Below are 20,772 nucleotides of genomic sequence, written 5' to 3'. Positions count from 1 at the left end.
TTCACCGTATCATCAAGGTAACTTGTAACATGTTAATGTTTTGTTAATTTACGTAATGTACTCTGGTGGTCAGTCCTCTGTTAACACTTCCATTTCGCTTTTGCACACAGGATTGTTGGAGTACGTTTAGAGTTCCTTATAATTCTGAACAGCTCTGATGTTCCAAACAGCTTTAGCACTTACTAAAGTTGTAGTAGCTGTTCTGCACCTGATAAGGTAGCAGAAAACTGAAAATTGAAAGATGAGTCCTACTATCCTGCTTGAATTAAAACTTTGCTTTGTGTCAGAAGACCTTTCTTGTAAGGCTTTTTATTTCTGTCGCACCAGAATAAAGTGATAGAGCCTAAGAATTTGCAAAAGGTAGAGATAGTCAGGTTTCTGTTCTTCATTGGCAGGAATAGTGAGTAACCTTGCTTTTTCTCAAGTACTTGTTAGACACTTAAAAAAGCCTTAAATGCTTTCTCCCATATACACAATATTTTAACACATTTTGTGGAAATGTTTGAAGTAAGTTTGAAAAAAAGTTGCCTAGCATATAATACTTATGATTATGTATTCTATGCAGTAATGTCTTAACTTATAATATCTGTGCAGGGTTTCATGATTCAGACTGGTGACCCAACTGGTACAGGAATGGGAGGTGAAAGCATTTGGGGAGGAGAATTTGAAGATGAATTTCATTCAACTTTACGACATGACAGACCATATACACTCAGCATGGCTAATGCAGGACCAAATACCAATGGATCCCAGTTTTTTATAACAGTAGTGCCAACTGTAAGTAACATTAAAAGCTCAATTTAAGGCCTGAGAGGCTGCCTAGATAGTAAAAAATCAACTTTTTTCTCATTAAAAAAGGAACACATTAGTACTTACAAATAAATGATGCACATGATCTGTAGTGTATAGGCGTCACTGAAACTGTCCCTTACAAGATAGAAATACTTTTCCATCACTTGTGATCAAGAGGCCTTTTGCCTTTAAATGGAGTAAAGGTGGTATAAAATTCTTAGGCATGTTTGCAATTATGTATTACTAGAGTATCTTATGTTTATAATAGTGGTTTAAACTTGATGGAAACCTAGGTATTGCTTAGATTGTTTGGGGTTTGGATATGGTGCCAGGATGTCTCTCTAAGCCAGTGTTCAGGTTTAAAATTTTCATTTGATCTGTGTATAAATTCACACCCAACAATAAAAATTTTGACATGTGAATCTAAGATATAGAAACCAAATCCTTAAAAGTAACGCTTATAAAAACTGCATTCTTATAGCACTTCAAAGTAATATAAAAAAAAAACCCTATCTACAATAGTTCTGAGGTTTATTAAGTTGTATGAGGGCCTATATTCAAATTGGGCATACTGTCTGAGTATTGAATTGGGTAGTATTCTGTACTGGCACTTAAAATTCCTCTGTGAAAATAGCATGAAACAGAGAGACTGAAACATTTCTGTGAACTGAGAATGCACTTTAAAATTATCTATACAATGCTACTGTGCTGGTAGAACATGACCTCTGTAGTACTTCTGGAAAGCAATGAAAAGTTCAAATGCATATGTGTTAGCTGCATTCTAGTATTTCCTTGCATGCTAATATTTACAGGGTGTTAGATTCCATAGTCTGGACACACAAAATGTGTCCATGTACACTTTATTTTTGGTTTGGTACCTAACCTACATGCTGCTTTCTATTTTAATATGCTTTTCTTTTTCTCCTGTGCTTTCAAACAGCCGTGGCTCGACAACAAGCACAGTGTGTTTGGACGGGTTACTAAAGGAATGGAAGTTGTTCAGAGAATCTCAAATGTCAAAGTCAATCCCAAAACTGACAAACCCTATGAGGATATCAGCATCATTAATATAACAGTGAAGTAAGGCAGGCATTGAAGGTTCCAGCTTAAGCAGAAAAAAACTGATCATGTGGGACCCAGAAAGGGACCTAGGAAGAACAAACATTTTTGATAGTTCCTAGATATCCTAAAAGACTGGATCTGGCACTTGGTGCCATGATCTAGTTGAGGTGTTAAAAGATGAGTTGGACTCGATGATCTTAAAGGTCTCTTCCAGCCTAGAAATTCTGTGATTCTGTGATATGGCAAATACCAGGACACAGCAATCACCAGTTCTACTATTTTTAATGTACCTAAAGTGCCCTAATTCTGCATTTCTGGTAAATTTGTATTTTAAAGTAAAAACATCTACATGTTTCTTACAAAGCCTACTGTCTTTCTTGCATCTCTTCTATGCAAAATTAAAGATAAAAACCCCCACCCCATCCCAGGACAATGTTTGTAACTTTTTCATGTTTTTCATCTTTCATATGTAATTAATCTGTTTCACGGTATTGAAATCTTTGACAAAGGGAAAGGCCAAAATACTAAGTTGAGTAAACTTCTCAATCCTTTTTACGTGTATCAAAAATTTGATTAAGTTACTGTACTGTTGGCTATGAAAAGCAAACAATGTAACCTACCTCTGTTCTTTAAAAATAGTTGTGTACACATCTCTCTCCAAGAGCAATTATCAACTCTGAAAATGCCACTGTATAAAGTCCTTTGCAAATTGCTTGGTTTTTCCAGTGATTTTTTTTCTTTCATGTTTGCTTTCTCTTTATTTTAGCCTAGTCAGTCTTTTTTGCCTGGCTTCATTTCTAGCCAACATCCTACAAACATTACTGCTTCTACTGAAATACTTATTTTAAACTGAGCTAAACTTTGCATCAGCTGTTTCTGATGGAGTTAAAGAACAAAATCAAAGCATCATTAAGGCTGAAAAAACCTGGTAAGGTCAGTAAGTGAAACACTAACCCAGCAACATCACCATCTTTACCATTAAACAATGTCCCCAGGTATGACATCCAGACGTTTTTTGAACACTTCCAGGAATGGTGCCTCCACCACTTCAGTGGGTGCTCTGTTCCAATACCTGACTCAAGTCCAGTGATGAAACTTTTCCCAATATTCAATGGTAATCTGAGGCCATTTCCTCTTGTCCTATCCTGTCCTATCATCAGTTAGCTGGGAGAAGAGGCCAACAACCACCTGGCTACATCTTCCTTTTAAGCAGTTGTAGAGATTGGTAAGGTCTCTCCCTCCTTGTCTTCTCAGCTGATCCTCACAGGACATGTCCTCCAGACCCTTCACCAGCACCTCAACGTCCTTTCTGAATTAAAAAGCCCAGAACTTGGCACAGGATTCAGGGTGTGGCCTCACCAGTGCCCAGCACAGGGGGACAATCCCTGCCCTGCTCCTGCTGGCCACACCATTACTGATCCAGGCCAGGACGCCATTGGCCTTCTTGGCCACCTGGGCACAGCCTGGCTCATGTTCAGCTGCTGTCACCAGCACTCCCAGGTCCTTCCCAGCCGCTCTGCCCCAGCCTGTGGAGCTGCCTGGGCTTGTTGTGACTCAAGGGCAGGACCCAGCACTGGCCTTGTTGAGCCTCACACCATTGGCCTCAGCCATGATCCAGCCTGCCCAGGTCCCTCTGCAGAGCCTCCCTGCTCTCCAGCAGATCAGCACTCCCACCCAGCTTGGTGTCATCCAGGACCTGATCAGCAGTTACCCAGAGCTATTACACAGTGCTGGTTCCAGTACTGAGCTCCGGGTACCAGCACCTGTGACTGGCCACCAGCTGGAGGTAACTCCATTCACCACACTCCAGGCCCAGCCATCCAGACAGTTTTTAACCCATGATCTGTGCACCTGTCCAAGCCACGAGCAGCCGGTTTCTCCAGGGGAATGCGGGGGGAGACAGCGTCAAGGGCTTTAGTAAAGTCCAAGCAGACAACATCACAGGCTTCTTTCATCCACTAAGTGTGTCACACTGCCATAGAAAGGGGATCAGATTTGTCAAACAAGACCTGCATTTCACAAATCTGTGCTGGCTGGGCCCCAAAACCCTGGCTGTTTCACACATGATGGCACTCAGGATGAGCTGCTCCATGATCTCTGGCACCAAGGTTAGGCTGACCTGTAGTTTCCTAGATCCATCTTCTGAACCTTCTTGTAGATAGGAATTACAGTTGCCAATTTGTAGACACCTCCCCCATCAGCCAGGACTGTTGGTAAATGATTTGGAGTGTATTCTGGGTGCCTTAAAATTATTTAAAGCTGTTCCAACCAGTTTCATCAGTAATCTTGGTGGATCCCATCTGGTCCCACAGACTTGCAGCTAAGTGGTCTAGCAAGTACTAGCCATTTCTTAGTGAATTATGAGTACTTCATTTTGCTCCTCATCCCTGTCTTCCACTTCAGGGGACTTGATACTCTTGAGGATAACTGGTCTTACTGTTAAAAACTGAGACAAGAAAGCATTAAGCCTTTTCTTTATCCTTTGTTACTGCTTCCCTCTGCATACAATAAAGGACGGAGATTCTCACTGGCCATTTTGTTGCTGATGTATTTGAAAAATATTTTTCGTTGTCTTTTTCACCAGTATTCAGGTCAAGTTCTAGCTGGGCTTTGGCCCTTCTGATTTTCTCCCTGCATAACCTCATAGCACCCTTGTAGTCCCGAGTTACCTGTCCTTCCTTCCAGAGGTTATAAAATTTCTTTCTGCATGTTCCAACCGGAGCTCTCAATTGAGCCAGGCTGACCTCCTTTCTCACCAATTCACCTTTCAGCACCTGGGTAGACCCTGCTCCTGCACCTCTTGCTAGGATTTCCTTCTGCCTTCCTGGACTCTTCCATTGCTCTTAAGGACTACCTCCTACAGGACTCTCTCAACTAGTTTCCTAAAGAGGTCCTAGTCTGCCCTCGGAAAGTCCAAGGTGGCAGAAATCCTGACCTGTATCCTTACTTCTCCAAGAATGAAAACCTTTTGTGATCACTTTGCCCAAGACAGCCTCCAAACATCACGCATTTTTCTCTGTTCACAAACAATAGGCTCACACTGAAAGCTCAGACAACTTCTCAAGCTGTTGTGAATGTGGTTCAACAGGATCCTATTACTATGCTGCTTAGTTAAATGTATTCTATAAACATTAACATTGATCATGGCTGTTTATGTTCACCTAACACCACTGCACTCATAAAAGACTTGGGAGTTTACAGTTCTGGTAACTTCATTTATGAATTGAGATATGATGCATGATAACCAAATATATTTCCACAAAAGTTGCTGCTACCATCAGGAAGTTTATCTTGTGAGATACATGATCAGTAAGAAAAATTCCACAGGAAGTTAAATGTAGTGCATCTCTATTCTCAGAGGACCTTAAAAACAAAACAAAAAGGCAAGTTTATTAAAATTAGTTCTCAAGGTTTTAAATATTTTATTGAAAAGAAATTATTTTCTGAGCAATGCAAATTGCAGCAGTTGACGAATTTCTTCTACTAAAAGAGCTCTTTCTTTAAAGAAACCTTTACCTAAGATCCACATCTACTCAACACTCTCAGAATCAGACCCTCATAGTCCACAGTAATTTTGAAGATAGAATACAGAAACAGTGATAAAACATGACTGTTCAGTTAGCACAGATATACTACTTTTGAAATGAGGTTCTTTAAGAAAGCTACAACACAGTCACTGGATGTTGCATTTACTCAATTTCAAAATTACACCAAGATCATTTGAAAAGTTAATTCAGTCTTTCTAAACAGTTAGCAATGCTTTAGTGAGTTCTAGTTCAAGAAATATTCCAATTACATATTCCATAAGTCAGTACACTAAAAACTAAAGTCCAGTAAAAGAGATGAAACAGGCTTAAATTTATAACTAAAGCCATTTATATGTTGTATTAATGTATAATATGAATAAACCTCTTAGTGTACTCTACACTGAAGAGTTCACAGACAAATGCAACACTTTCACATTTACTTCAAGTCATCTTAAATAAATTCAATTTAAGAACACTTTCATGGTAGCATTCCACGTGTCACAAGCAATCACTTGTACTTGAAAATATGCATGAGTGAGAATTTTTCCTCTCCTCTCAAATTTAATGTTACATAAAATACCAACTAGTCACCTTGAACATTTTGAATTAGAACTATACTGAGCAGCATGTGTAACTGAAGACTAAGCCAGCTAAAATGAAACTAAATCAGGATTCCTCTAAAGAATGCATGTCTTCTGTTAAAAATATTACAGGAAAAGATATCCACTATACTTAGCAGAACTTGTTCATATTTCAAAAAGAGCTGTGAAGGGACAGTCAGCCCTAACTAGGCCAGGGGTTGCTCTGCAGCACAGGCTAAGCAGACGCTCAAATCACAGCCACCAACTGTGTACTGTGCAAGAAGTTACAGGCTGGGAAGGAAGAACAATTTTAAGTTTGATATGTGCAAACCCCCCACTTTTCACTCCATTATAAACTGTTTCCAATTTTATCAGGTTGTCTAAATAAAGACTAAATACTCTGTCTCAGTACCTGCACATGTGTAGGCATTGAAGACCACTTCACAAACATTAAACTACTTTAAAGCTTAGTGTTCTTTCAGGTATTATTCATGTCATTAGACTTGCTGAATCTGAAGCTGCATTTAACATAATTTACCTGAAATTTAAGTAAGAAGAATACTACAAGTGTAATAATAAGGAAGTAGTTACATTAACTGCTTCCTCCAAAAGAAAAGTGTAAATTATTCATTTACACATTCTTGGCTTTACCTAAGGTATGTAGCAGTAAAAAAACCATAAAATTCCTAATAATACAATGAAAGCAAAGCCACAGATAATGGGATACGCTTTCTTTACTAGGTGAGGTTCAGAGCTCTCACATATAAACACTTTTCAGCATGGCAAAAATATCTCCATGTCTGTGAAACAACAGTGTTCACTTGCACTTTCTAGTCCTCCTGATTCACCTCTACTCCAGTAAGAAAAGGTACAATACAGAATTTTGATCTACTGCTCAGAGTTGTTGTAGCTTCTCCACCAACATGAAGAGAGTCCATGCCATAGCTGCTTCAACTGGCAGTGGCCATGGACTTAGAGAAAAGGGAAGAAGATTCTGGTGTGCATGCCAGACAGATAAAATTGTTCACAAAGTTGCAGGTCCAGCAGAAAAAAAGATATCACTAGGTCATTGCAACCTTCTCTAAATTTAAACAGCACTACACCCATATTTCATGGGTTTGTGAATAAGTAATCTTCAAAAATAGAGGCATTGGTGACAATTTCATGTAGAAGATACAGTAAAAACTGAAAATGTAATTATGCAAGTTTTATATCGCATTTTACCACCTACCCTTCTAAAGACTTACAATTAGTGTTCAGTGGTTTTACATTGTGTTATTGAATATCTTAAGGCCACTCCCTTATTCTGGAATCATGACTTCTACATAAAAGCACATAAAAGCACATTTTTTAAAATTTATTTTGACTTCTTCAGGAATAAACTTAATCTCTAAAGGCAGATTATATCCCCAAGTATGCACAAAACACTTTCACCTCAGTATCACCATAGTATGTCCATAAATAATTCAGTGTGAAAAACACAACTAACCCCTGCCCCTAAGATATAAAACAAGTGGCTAAGTAATGCCAAAGCCCCTTAGCTCTGCAACACTTTTCTCCAATTCTGAATTTCCTTTGTGCAGTTATGCTGCCTTCCTGTAACAAACAAGGAGGTTAATAAATAGTAAGGGAAACATTTTCTTTACGTGGTATAGCTGCAAGTAAGTTTCAATGCCACCTTTATATTTATGGATTCTTTTGATATTAAAGAGTAGCACCACTTATCTCTAATTAATAGAGCTGGCTATTCTAATAAACTTGAGATGGATGTTGGAACAGCTTAATGAGAAAGTATTTCTAAACTACTCAGAATTTTTATAATTCTAATTAACTACTCTAACCCCATTACATCTATTACATGAAATCCAATGCATATTTTATCAGGGAAAAAAATTAAATTTTAACAATATCTCAAGAAGTAATTTCAAGGCATCCTTGTAACACTCTTCCATTATCCACTAAATGTAGATGTATCAACTTTCAAAATCACTACAATGACACAAGTTTACTGAACCAATTATCCAATCTAGGATGAAGGGTTATACTTATTTGCAACCACCAACTTAAATTAAGTCCCCTCTTCAGGGGGCAGACCTGGTGCCAACACCCTAAATCGTGCAAACAAAACAAAACCATAAACTACAACATTAAATTGCAGCTGACGTCAAGTTAAGCCACATCCAGGACACCAGCAGCCACTAGCTGCCTTGAAAGCCAATCCAATCCTTCATAAAGTCCTGTACCACTTCGGGCATCACAACCCTGAATATACCAGCTACGGCCACAGCAGAGTTTGTGGAGACTCAACAGTTCTGTGATTTCTTCCACTGGAAGAGCACCTGCTACATCCTGCAAGAGAATCAAAGACTCAATTATTCTTCTGTATTATATTTGAAGCTATTTCACTGGATTAGACTGAAGCTACAGATCACATAACAACTCTTTAAACACAAAAGACAAATCAAACAGTTAAGTATTTACTACTTGTTATCATAAAAAAACCCCTGATTGATCAATCTACTAAGCACGCTTACCACCAACACTTACTTGACCAGCATTACACATAGGGAAAATATCTACATTTTATCTTTCCACATTAGCACTCTCTACCCACAGCAGAGGGTTCAGAAGGTTGGAATAGGATAGACAAGCTGAGGAAAAGAGAGTAAAACCAAATCACAAGTACCTGTTTATTAGCAAAGATCAAGAGCAAGGCATCCCGCAATTCCTTCTCTGTTAACAATTTTGCAAGTTCACTGTATGCTTCACTGACCCTGTCTCTGTGACTGCTATCAACAACAAACACCACCGCTATGAAAGAAGAAGAGAAATGTTTTACACACATTCACATACAAAGTGCAAAATTAGCTTTCAACTTACACCATTCCTTTTTCTAGAAGCTTTCTATGTGAAGTTCCTCAGTACACAACTTCAATATTTCTGTATTTTAAACAGAAGTCTAGAATTCATCCTAAAACAGTGAAAAAATCTCCAATTTTTTTCCCTAGTCTAATATAAGGGCCATAATATTTTAACTACTTAGGTCTAAAACGAGATTTACTATGCATGGATTAAGTATCTCAGTTTAAACCATTTCTTGATCCATTTATACTCCATTAACTCCCATATGGCTGTCTCAGTTTCCCTTAATGGACTGTAATATTCACAGGTTCAGCCAAATCAGCACAGCTTGCTTTAACTATAGACTACACAATCCAAAAAAGATGGCCAAGGACCCAGCAAAGCAGCATTAGATTTTACTATCCACTAGAGAGTAACTAAGATGCCAGAAAGACTGGAGAGTCAAGGGGGCAGAGTTAGAGGACAGAATTTAAAATCAAGGGGTTTGCAATGAGAAAAACCCCAACACCAAAACTAAACATAACCTACTGCAGATATGTACCAGGGTAACTGCTTATCTTTCTCTCCAACATGCAGTTCCAGGGCAGGCATGATTCCATGCTACTTCACACAGTATGTTTTAAGAGGACAACAGCAATCCCAAAACACAACTTTTAAAAGTTTGAAAATATGAGTAATTTAAAATGTTGAAGTTTGCTTTTAAGGCTGAAATAAGGCACAAAGCAGAGCACATGAGCTGGCGTTTGTAATTCCTAAGTATTTTAGATAATTGTGAATGAATCAATCAAAAGGAACTTCTGTCTGAACTGGGAAAAACCTATGGAGAATTTATAAAACAACAACACAAATTTTAAGTTTGTCAATGTTTTCAGACTCAATAATCTAGTCTATAATCAGATACTACACTGCAATAGCAAGTCAGAAGTTACAGAACTTGGTAGAATTTTTTAAGCTGCTATCTAAAGGCTCCTAAAACCTGAGTATTTTCAAGTGCTATTTATATTCCATACCTGGCAAGTACTGCTTCTCACTATGCAGACTTTGGGACGCTGTACCTTGTCTGTTGTCAGCTAGAACCAATTTAACAGAGGTTCTAATTTTGTTTGGCTCCATGAACTGTCTGATGGATTTATGGAGAATGTATCTTTATCATGCAGTAGACATTCTGACCAATTGGATTAAAATTTATTAGCTCATGAATCTAACAGCTGTACTTTGCATTAGATGAACAACTTTCTACTGTCATAAGTTATTTCTATTAATAATCTGTCTGGCTTTGAAACACAAGCTAGAAGACAAAATACATTTTAAGAGCTGTATCAGTATTACCTTGCGTATTGAGATAATAATGCTTCCACAAAGGCCTCAATTTGTGCTTTCCTCCTACATCCCATATAGTAAACTTTAAATTCTTGTATTCTACTGTTTCAACATTAAAACCTGGAATAAAAAGATTTAGGTTTTACAGTCCTGCTCTGTATGAACATAAAATAACGAAAATTAGCAGATAAATCAAACATTCAGAAAAGTCATTACATTTAAATCGTAGCTACTAACCTATTGTTGGAATTGGCTGCATGAATTCATCTTGCTTTAACTTAAACAAAATAGTTGTTTTGCCAGCTCCATCTAATCCTAAAGTAACAACCCGAATTTCCATTTTTGGTCCAATATGTACCCTGTTGTCCTGGAAGAAACAGAATATTACGTATTAATAACAACAGCAAGTTTTGGAAATTCAATCTAGAAAACCCTTATGTTTAAAACATGTATCCATTTCTAAAGTGACTAAATGGACAGTCTCCAAAAGTATAATGCATAATCATCAATCACACCCAGTAATAATAGAAACAAAAATATCCAATAATGTCTGTAGTGAACCTGTAATTTTTACCTGATCTGAGTTACTACATATCTTTTAGAAAGCCAATATGTCTGTATTTGAAAAAATTTCAAATTCTTTCATCATTCTTGGCTGAGACCATGTGAAGAATTTTTTTATGACAATTAATTAGAGTTCCCTGACCAGGAAACTCTTTTTTTCCCCTACTTAATTAATGCCTCCACCTAGAGAACGACTTCCTTGCTGGAGGTTCCATAGCTTCACCTCTTCACCCTAAGCCTCTTCCAATCCTTTGCAACAACAACATTACTAGCACTAACCAGTAATCAGAAATAGTAGAGAAAAGCAAACAAAATCCCCCAGGTCTTGCTTGGAGACAAGAAATGAGAATCAACTTCCCTATTTGTAGTTTACACCAAGCTATTGTTTTGAAGGAGAGTATTGAGAGTATTGAGTATTGAAGGAGATGACACCGACAACATGATCAAATGGCAAAGCATAAATTCTAAAATAAACACATAGGCTGAGATTAGTATATATTTCTGAAACACATTTTGAAGTACTTAGAACTGCTATCTTGATGAAACACCAGGGCTTCAATCACAAGAACTATGTAGCAGTATATTTGTTTTCTTGCAAAATCCAGACAGTACTGTGCCTACTCCGCACAGCCTCTTATTTCTTCTCACAGAAGAAATACTACTGAGTGCAAAAATGCTACATCATCTCTTGGTAAAAGACCAACACGTTGACAGTGTTGCAGGACATTTAAACATCTATATCACATGATGTGAGATATCTAACTATTTATCTTTCCTTAGACACACAGATACACACAGAGGATCCACTATGTATCTGGATATATTGTCATCATGACAAGCAACTGTTTTCTCCCTTCTGTCATCAGAGAAGTAGCATACTTTCAGAATAATCAATACAATTCAATGACCTTTTGCTATCACAATCCTGGAAGAGAATAAAAATACCTTGAGAAACTGCTTCCTAAAAAAAAAATTTAAAATATAATTATGCAATAACCACAATGCAAAAGTCAGCAACATCATGACTATAAGTGTAAACGCCAGATCAAAGGTTCATCTCATCAAATATGCTGTCTGAAACTAGGCAAAGATGGACATGAAATAAGAAAATAAGAAAATAAGAAATAAGAAATAAAGAAGGTATATAGTGATGATAACTGTCCTAAATAACTTCCTTGTGCTTAAGAGCTTGCAGCTCATGAATTTCCCAAGCCAACTGTGACATTTCTTCAATCAGCAGATCTTGATGCATTATTCACCTATGGAATTGTCTGCTTGCTGCTTGAAACCTAAATGTGCCCAGATGGTCCTCATCATAGAACTCCAGAGACTATCTTTTCAGAATGAAATTAATAAATTACTTCATTTGAATCTGTGAAATGAACTTGGATAAACTCAGCAGGTTCAGTACTACTATTACACAAGGCATATGCTCCACAACCAAAAGACTATTTGAGATTTGGAAAATAAAACATTGAGACTTAACTGCTTTTTAATAAATTTTGTCTAAGTTCTAGATATTTGTAGTCAGAGCTGAAATTCAGTGACAACACTGCAACACAACATGATAATCAGAATGGGTTATCTCATTCTGGAAAAGAACTTGTGGGCAGATTTTTGACAAGGTGCAGAGAAAGAAAAAACAAAAACAAGTATGCAGAAGGGTCTGAAGATTCTAAAAAATGCCATGTCTCCAGCACTCTTTTCACACTCAAACTTCAGTTCTGATTTTATCCCGAGTTTCTGGCAGTGGATCTCCCCAGTTCTTCTCCACACGTGAAAGGAAGAAGGAAAAGCAGCAGCTCTGGATAGAGCTGCTCAGTTCACAGGTTTCTTGCAGGAGGCAGTACCCTGGCTATGGGCAGAGCTTGCTGACAGTGAGCCAATCCTCTCACAGCACCACCAGATGTACTGGTCACCTGACAGCTCCCATGGCTGGAGGGCAGAGGCAGTGCCACTTCAATCATCAGGGAAATGAAGATGAGTGAGGCTGTCAAATTTAGCCATCCTGCTGCAGTTTGCCTTCTCTAAGGTTTAGAATGAAAACAGGTTGTTCTCAGCATGTTTGTATTCTCTCAGAAGGAATCAAAATGTGATGAATGCCTAATTTCCACTTTTTGCACAAGTAGTTCTGTCACTTCAAAAAACATTGCAAGCAAAGTTGCTATTTAGAAAACTGTATGTGGCATCTGCAATATGAGTCAGTAATAATGGACTATTCACGATCACAGCTAGAAACTGACATGAAAGAAGTCTCTCATTGTCAATTGTATCAACATCTCTAAGTAAAATGTTGCTGAAAAATGACAAATAAAACCCCTTTGTGTCTATATTTCTGGCAGGTGCATAACTTGATGGCATACTTAAAAACAGGTAACCTTAGATGTCTGTTTAATTAAAACTTGTTTTCTCAAATCTCAGTGCAGAAGAAAAATCCACAACTATGATCTCTTCAATTTTTATCCTTGACCTCTTTTAAGAAATTTGATGAGACAAAAGCCCTCTGTACAGGTTTCCTTAATGGTATCTTAAAATGCTTTCCCTCTGAGAGAACACTTCCTTCTCTGATAGTCTGATGTTGGTAAGGGTTAGTTGCCCAAAGTTAGTTTAACATCATAATGAGAATTTATCTGTCAATCTCAGGCACTGCTTCCTTAGTAGTTTTCTCTCTCTGCAACACGCACAGATACATATTCATGACGCCCAAATGCATTTCTTATATATAATGTATTTAACAGAACTCACTGATTTAACAGAAAACTATCATTAAACTAGGATCATGATACTGGGCAAGGAGAATTCTCCAAATCCTCCCTTCAGAGCTTTGTATCTGGCATTTCCCTAACTGGTTTAGAAAGAGGAAATGGCACTATGCCTGTTTTCTTGTGTCATCAGTGAAACAAAATACTGGTAAAATTTACTAGTTTTCAAGAATAAAAAGGACTTCTCCCTCCCCTCCTCAAACCTCCATAACTTTCATTTGATATTAAATGTTCCTCTGATCTGGTACTGTCTGAAACGCTTTTTTACATTTTATAATGGATGCAGCCTTCACTGTATGCCAGTTCATGAGGGAGACCTTTCTAGTAATATAGTAACAGTTTACAGTTTTTTATCTGAAGATTTTATTTCTGCCTGATATCTGTTGCCAGGCCCAGATATGTACAACAAGCCTCACTGCAAGTCACAACAGTGGCCATCAGCATAACAGTAATCTAAAAACACGTTGTTAAGAAAGAGAACATTAAGCTTTATCAGATGTGAGGAAACAAAAAGAGGCTGCAGGAATTACTTTCACCTTATTTTTTCATGGCTGCTGCTGTTTTTGCGAAAAATTACACTTGCTTTAGCACCTTTGAAATTCAGAAATTAACCTTCAGAAGACTTCATAAAAATACAAATTGTTACAAGATAAAACCAAGTCGTCTGGGTCCCCCAATACTATTTTAGGCCTCCTGTAACACCTTAGCTATTTCCTATCATTCTCTTTCCAAACACTCAGAAATTCACAACCAAAATTTTCCATGTCTGATAAACAGCTCTGAAAGCCAAAGCTTTCAAACATTCAAAATGCCCCTCTGACTCGCAATTCTTCATCTGTGAATTGTGATTACTGCTTCATTCATGGAATAATGAGGGTTTGCAGAAGACGTTTCCTTGGCCCTACCAGCTCTGGTCTCTGCTAAATAGGAAAGAGACAGGCAGATGTCAAAATGCTGCATTAACATGGAAATTCAAATATACTGAGGTTACAAAATCAGTTATTTTGGAGAAATTTAATTTCCTAAGTCTGCAAGAACTGACATAGAATCTCTATGGTAGCATTCAGTTCCTTACAGTAAATGTTTCAACAGCTACAGTTAAATTCACATTTTTGTCTCAGCCACAATAGATCCTCTCCCTCTTTCATCCATTCAGAACCAAAAAAACCCCATATATCAAAGTACTTCTTGTTCCTTGAGTTTCAAACTTATTTACTTTCCTATGAGGAAAGCATTATAAATAATAAATACCATATAAATACACCAAATAGAAGTAACCTTATCAAACTTTGAATAATTTCATCCCCTTTAATGAAAGTGGTACTGAAATTATATTGAAGCAATAAAACCCAAACCTACTTAGAAGATTAATCATGTATAAGCTAAGCTATGAGTGAATACCAAGCAACTGTAAAACAAATGACTGTTTAATTAACTGAAAGAAATACATTTTTAAACATTATAAACTGAAAGTTATAATAGTAATATTCAATTTAAAATAGGTGAGTAGTTTCCAGTACATAATCAAAGACAGATGTTTCTAGAACTCCCAAATGCTATACAACTTGTTTAAAAGAAAACAGCTTATGTTCTAACAAAGTTACTGATACAGTCAGTGACAAAAGAACATTTCCCACCCTTATTACAGCAGCACAGTGGTTTGTTGCTCAAATACCAGACTGCATTCATCATGTGATAAGACAATGTGGCTCTAACTGATACTGAATTGCCTCAACATGTTGCAAAAAATACAGCATAATAATGTACATCAATTATTCCTGCTTTATTTTACATTAGATTTGGGACTTCATAAAGTGGATAACTGTACTTCCATGTGATTAAGAATACCTTTGTAAAAGTGACAGGTATGCTAGCATCCAGCTGTACATGATCTGCAAGTTCTGTAAACTGCTGCTGCTGTTTCTGTAATGTCTCTAGCAATCTTGTAATTTCCTGTTTGGCCAACACTACTCTGCAGTCGTCCTAAACAGACAAAGAAAGAAAAAGCATGCCTTTCCTTTAGTAATTACTTTAAAATACCCCAAATACAATATAAATATCATTGCTAGAAAGAAGGCAATTTAAATAGAAATACACTACTTCAAGAAATTAACATTTACAAAACAGATTTATTTAAAATTGCAACACAAATATGAATATCTTAACAGTTTTCCTTAACACTAATAGATACTAAGTTGTTCTGCAGGTTTATAAAAAAACTGACAAACTTTCTTTATGAGCCACCTAGGATTAATACAAATTATAAGAAACAATAATAACAATGTAACATATAAAGAACATTTATATTTTTCATATATCATTTAAACAGATGGAACAGAACAACTGTTTTGCAGCTTACGGCAACACACTTAATAGGAAAATATTAGCATCCCCCCACTCAGGATTCAGAACATTTATACAGTTAAACCTGACTACACAACCAAACAAAAGCTCTGAATAAATCTGGAAAAAAGTACGAATAACACATTCACAAAATAGCTTCTCCCACTCAGTTTACTATTTGCTACACATACTATTTATTTTTCCCTATCATTACACTGAATTAATAAGAGACCAATGAGAAATTTACACACAGCCACCTTCTTCATGCATTTATGTTGAATTACCAATGTTACAAGTGCAACTGTAAAATCTTTCCAATATATTCTGCAGGTTTTTTTTTTTTCTTCAGTCTTGTCTTGCCTTCCCACTAACCTCACAAATATCAGAAAGTACTCCAGAAAAATCATGCCACAGGGTTTCCAGTAACTGGAGGACTCCACGCTTTTGGACTGACTATCTTTGGCTAACACCCCCTTGTAACACATACTTATATCACATGTTAGACCACGACTGATTTAATCTTATAAGAAAATAATGCAGGATACTATTTCATCTCTTTTTTTATAGTCTAAAATTAATTTGTATTTCCATGTATTTTGCCATATGTTACAGCTCACTTGCCAACCCACCTGTTGCAAAGTCTTTTCACAGTGAAGGCAAGCTGTTGAAACCTGTGACAGGAGAATGGTCATATCTTCTTGCTGTTGCCTAAGCCAAATCAACTTCTCTCTCACATGAGCATCAACAACGCTAAGAGCCATTTCTTCCTGACGACAAAGGGTTTCATGAAGATCAGAAAAATAGGCTCTGACACATGAGCGGGCATTCTCTGCAGTTCCTGGTACCTAGAGTGTTGCAGCAAGGAGATCCAACAGTTTAAGGACACCAGCTGATTCCAGGAGCAAATTTTAAATTTTATTCCAGATTCTAATTTATTTTCACATCTGTCTGGCTACATCACAGTTCATGTCCCAGCTAGGGCTGATAAGACTTCCTGAAAAATTTGAAAACACTTCTAGAAGTTACTCCTTTAATCAAATAGCTCATTTGCATGTATAGACACCTCACTAAAAATGACCAGGGAAAAAAGCCTCAATAGTATTATACCACCTGAGAACATACAGTCTGTACACTAGGAGTCAAATAACTTTTTCCACTGCCTCCACATTTCCATATAGCCTAAAAATATAGTGACACACAAGCTCCCATCTATCTGCTGACCTAAGCCTCAATACTGACTTGCTAGATAGAAGACCTTAAAATCTTGCTCTTTAAAACCTACACATAATTTTAAAAGGAAGTCTTTATCCCAGTTATTACAGAAAAGTCAATAATCTGTGCATGTGGGGGAAATAAAAATTTTTTAAAAGCATACATGTTCAGTATGGGCCATTCCAACTCCATCTTCAACTATTTGTTCTCCTCCTTCTATATGCTGAACAATTCCAACTAATTTTCTGGAATAATCAGAGATTTCTTCTGTGAAAGTTCTTATACAGTGAGCCATGTCTAAAATGGATGCACGAATCTGATTTGCTTCTGGTTCCAAGACAGAATGCTATTAATTAAAAGCAACATATTAAACATCAATCATAATGATCTTCCTTAATAATCTCTTATATTTTACTACATATTTAATATACTTGTGCAAGTATATGGGCATATATTTTACACACACATATAGTAAAGCCAAGTAAGAACTTAAAACCATCTTGCAAATTTAAAAAAACAGTCAGGACTTACAGATTATGCTGAAACTAGCTCATACATCTAGCAATTACACAAGTAAACAAAAACTTGCCTGTTTATCATAATTTATTACAAAAAAAGAAGAATAGTTAGATTGTACCAGAGATGTGATGTGTATGTAGTGTCTGCATTATGAAAACAGCTTTCCAATGTCATGAAAACTTCAGAAAAGCAGCAGATAAAGAGACTGTCCTTCTTCACATATATATATTCACATTAGTAACTCATTGAGCTCTTAGAATTTTTTTTTCTTTATTTTACCATGGCAACTGTCTGACACAAAGGGAAAACTAAAGAATGGGATGAACATATCAAGAATCTATCCTCCTTGCTTGACAACCTTTTGTACTTTATTTGGATAAATAATTATGCAAGCCACCCCCTGGCATGACTAGAAATTCACTACTAGCAGTACCTTATGACCTTGATGCTTCCCATATTCTTTGCAGACACAACACATGAGAGGACTCGCCTGACAGCCCTCTTCTAAACAAACAAACTCAATGGCATGCACTTGGTGTTGGGAGCACATCGTCTTCTCGTGAGGCTTATCAGCAAGAGGTACACGCCTGTGCTTCGCCAGAGTCTTAGTAGAATGAGTAAGCTGGGAGCAGTCTGCACACAGGTGAGTGGCACAAACAGTGCAATACACAGATGCAACATGGGCTTCATCTTCATCGCAACGAATGATACTCTAACAACGAAAACCAGGCAAAACTCAAGTGGTTAACATTTAATCCCAAAAATGGAGGAAAAATCAGAAGACTTGTCAACAATACAGGCTTTCTTTAAAAGTTATACACTAATAAATATTTGGACTCCTTTGAAACTTGATTCTAAGTTTTCAATAACCTTTTTGAAAATGTAAGTTTAAAGTGTTCAGTGATTTTATAAATCGAAGCTTCAGTGCAAGCTGTAAAGGTTTGGAGAAGAAAATAAATCTGCCTCTAGGAACTTCCTCCAAAGCAGTTATTACAGACCAGAAAATTACTTACAGAAAAACAAAACACCAACAGTCAAACAAGCACTTGGGAAAGTTACCTACATCTAGAATGGTACTGCAAGATATGTTGCACACCAGCTGTTAATACTGACATGATAAAAGCAGATATTTTTGGTAATGAAGTACTACATGATACAATATCACTACTATAAAAGGCAACTACTGACAATAGCTGAAGTCTTTAGGAAGAATTCCTATGGAGTTTCAGAAAACTGTGCTTATATGACTAAAACTAATATATCAAAATGAGTAATCTTTTCAAAAAATCCTAAAGGCATAAAAGGGGGGTGAAATAGTATGCATGTTTATTAATACCAGTTTATTTTCTGCTTTAGTCAAGTACAAACTAGCATTTAATTATGAACAATTAATTGAAGCCTTAATACTAGATACTGGAAGAAAAGAACAGTATTATTGGTGAAATTACATTTGGCAAAGAACTGATTTTCAATCTTTTTCCTATTTAGAGATAACTTCTAGCAAATTGAACTTTTTTTGCTTGCTTCTTTTGGTTTTTTTTTGTTTAAAACTCAGTACCTCTCCAGACAGACCAATGCCTTCTTCAGCTGTCCCATACTGCCCAGCAGGTCCATTCTGCAACCGTTCCAAGAGTTCCAACAAAGCAAAGTTCTTTTTCAATCCCCAGACACCAGAATCTCCTATTTTTGATGAAGAGTTAAACAAAGGAGAGGAGAGGAAGAAAAATCTCAAGCACATATCATTTTGAGAAATTCCACAAACCACAGCTGAGATTCGGACAAATATTAAGAGCACATCAACTACATTAATATTAACCAAGAGAGATACAGCTAGCAGTTTTTCTGCAAGCTCACTCCATCTTCTTCCTTCCTTTGATCATTGAGCTATTTAATATTTATGTAGATCTTCCCTATCAAAAGAAGCCAAGATTATTAAAAAATTAGAGAAACTTAGCGAAAATACTTGTAAAATCATCTGCAATAGCTAACAACTAAAGAATACAAGGAACACACAAACACTGTGTATTATAAAAATTATTGTTTTCAGAGGTATAGTGAACATTTCTACCCTACTAATGGAAGACATGAAGAATTCCCTACTGAGAAACCTTATTACCTGTATCACAAAATGCAACAACAATTGTAGATCTCATGCCAGCAAAATCTAAGTAAGAGTTAAAACAATATTCAGAAACAAAATCCAAGGTACTACACTATTTGATAAAATGGAAGATCACTCATACTCCCTAGAGCAAAGCAGAAATCCATGTCCATTCCTGCATGAGCCTTATTTCATAGAAGTTAACATGAAGCAATGAGATGAGAAGTAAAATCAGAACAGCGTCCCAATAACTGCTGCTAAATGGTAACCATACAGGCCACATAGCATATGAGAATCCTAGCAGTTTTCTGCTAGATGGCAATTCTTCAAGGAATTGTCATCCCTTGACTCTTTTGCAGTGTAACTGTCATAAATTTAATGACATTTTCTCTGTTGCAAGGAAAAGGTGGCTCATGAGATCAAGCATCATTTTTGAGCAGTGGATCACTACTTTTTAACTATAACAAAACCACAAAATTGTTGACGTTGGGAGGGTCCTCTTTATCACTCTGCCTAGGTCACCTAGAGCTGGGTGCCCAGGACACACCCAGGCATCTTCTGAAGATCTCCAAGGAGGGAGATGCTATCGCCTCTCTGGGCAACATGTGGCAGAGCCTGATTCCTCTTGCAGTCAAAACTGTTTCCTTATATGCAGACAAAACTTCTGCATTTCAGTTTGTCCACATGACTGTCATGGTTTGACACTGGCACAATGCCAGTGCCCCATGAAAATATACTTCCCTGGTGTTTGCTGTGAGATGTGACCAGGAAATAAGCAAAGCAGGCCTCTACCTTAGAAAAAAAATTTATTAACTAAACTACAAAAGAAAAAAAAACACACACACACACGCGCACACACACACCTGGAAAATGAAAACTCCGCAAAAAGCATTCCTCCTCCCCCCACCACATTTCCAATACATCTTCCAAATTTCAACTCTCCATCCATCACCCTGTAAATACTCAATTTCAGTCCATCAAGAGGAGAGGAGTCCTTCTTGGGGCCATGGTGACCTCTTCCTTGCATGCCCAGCGCTCTCACCACTGGACAAGGAACAGAGCTGCTTCAAGGGTTATCCTTTTAAGGGTGCTTTGACCAGTTCCAAAAAAAGCACAGTTTTCTCTCA

The 20,772-nt window shown here is 37.1% G+C and overlaps 2 protein-coding genes across 2 annotated transcripts in view; one reads left to right on the top strand and one right to left on the bottom strand.

The window, feature by feature from the left end:
- PPWD1 (peptidylprolyl isomerase domain and WD repeat containing 1) overlaps nucleotides 1-2,567 on the top strand; it is a 13,264-nt gene extending 10,697 nt beyond the window's left edge. The window contains 3 exon segments of the mRNA XM_005429296.2: nucleotides 1-37; nucleotides 595-777; nucleotides 1,733-2,567. The exon segment at nucleotides 1-37 is cut by the window's left edge and continues 63 nt beyond it. Of these exon segments, the coding sequence (XP_005429353.1) occupies nucleotides 1-37; nucleotides 595-777; nucleotides 1,733-1,876 (364 nt within the window). The 3' untranslated portion in view covers nucleotides 1,877-2,567.
- Nucleotides 2,568-5,252: 2,685 nt separating this feature from the next.
- TRIM23 (tripartite motif containing 23) overlaps nucleotides 5,253-20,772 on the bottom strand; it is a 22,505-nt gene continuing 6,985 nt past the window's right edge. The window contains exons 2-10 of the mRNA XM_005429295.2: nucleotides 19,103-19,224; nucleotides 17,978-18,256; nucleotides 17,189-17,371; nucleotides 16,443-16,658; nucleotides 15,319-15,453; nucleotides 10,382-10,511; nucleotides 10,154-10,264; nucleotides 8,649-8,773; nucleotides 5,253-8,311 (exon numbers count right to left, since the gene is read on the bottom strand). Coding sequence (XP_005429352.1) covers nucleotides 8,132-8,311; nucleotides 8,649-8,773; nucleotides 10,154-10,264; nucleotides 10,382-10,511; nucleotides 15,319-15,453; nucleotides 16,443-16,658; nucleotides 17,189-17,371; nucleotides 17,978-18,256; nucleotides 19,103-19,224 — 1,481 coding nt within the window. The 3' untranslated portion in view covers nucleotides 5,253-8,131. The remainder of the gene's footprint in view (nucleotides 8,312-8,648; nucleotides 8,774-10,153; nucleotides 10,265-10,381; nucleotides 10,512-15,318; nucleotides 15,454-16,442; nucleotides 16,659-17,188; nucleotides 17,372-17,977; nucleotides 18,257-19,102; nucleotides 19,225-20,772) is intronic.

This window comes from Geospiza fortis, unplaced genomic scaffold, assembly GCF_000277835.1.
Source record: "Geospiza fortis unplaced genomic scaffold, GeoFor_1.0 scaffold397, whole genome shotgun sequence".
NCBI lineage: Eukaryota > Metazoa > Chordata > Aves > Passeriformes > Thraupidae > Geospiza > Geospiza fortis.
Note: the sequence above shows the minus strand (reverse complement) of the source record. Positions and strands in the feature narration are given on the sequence as shown.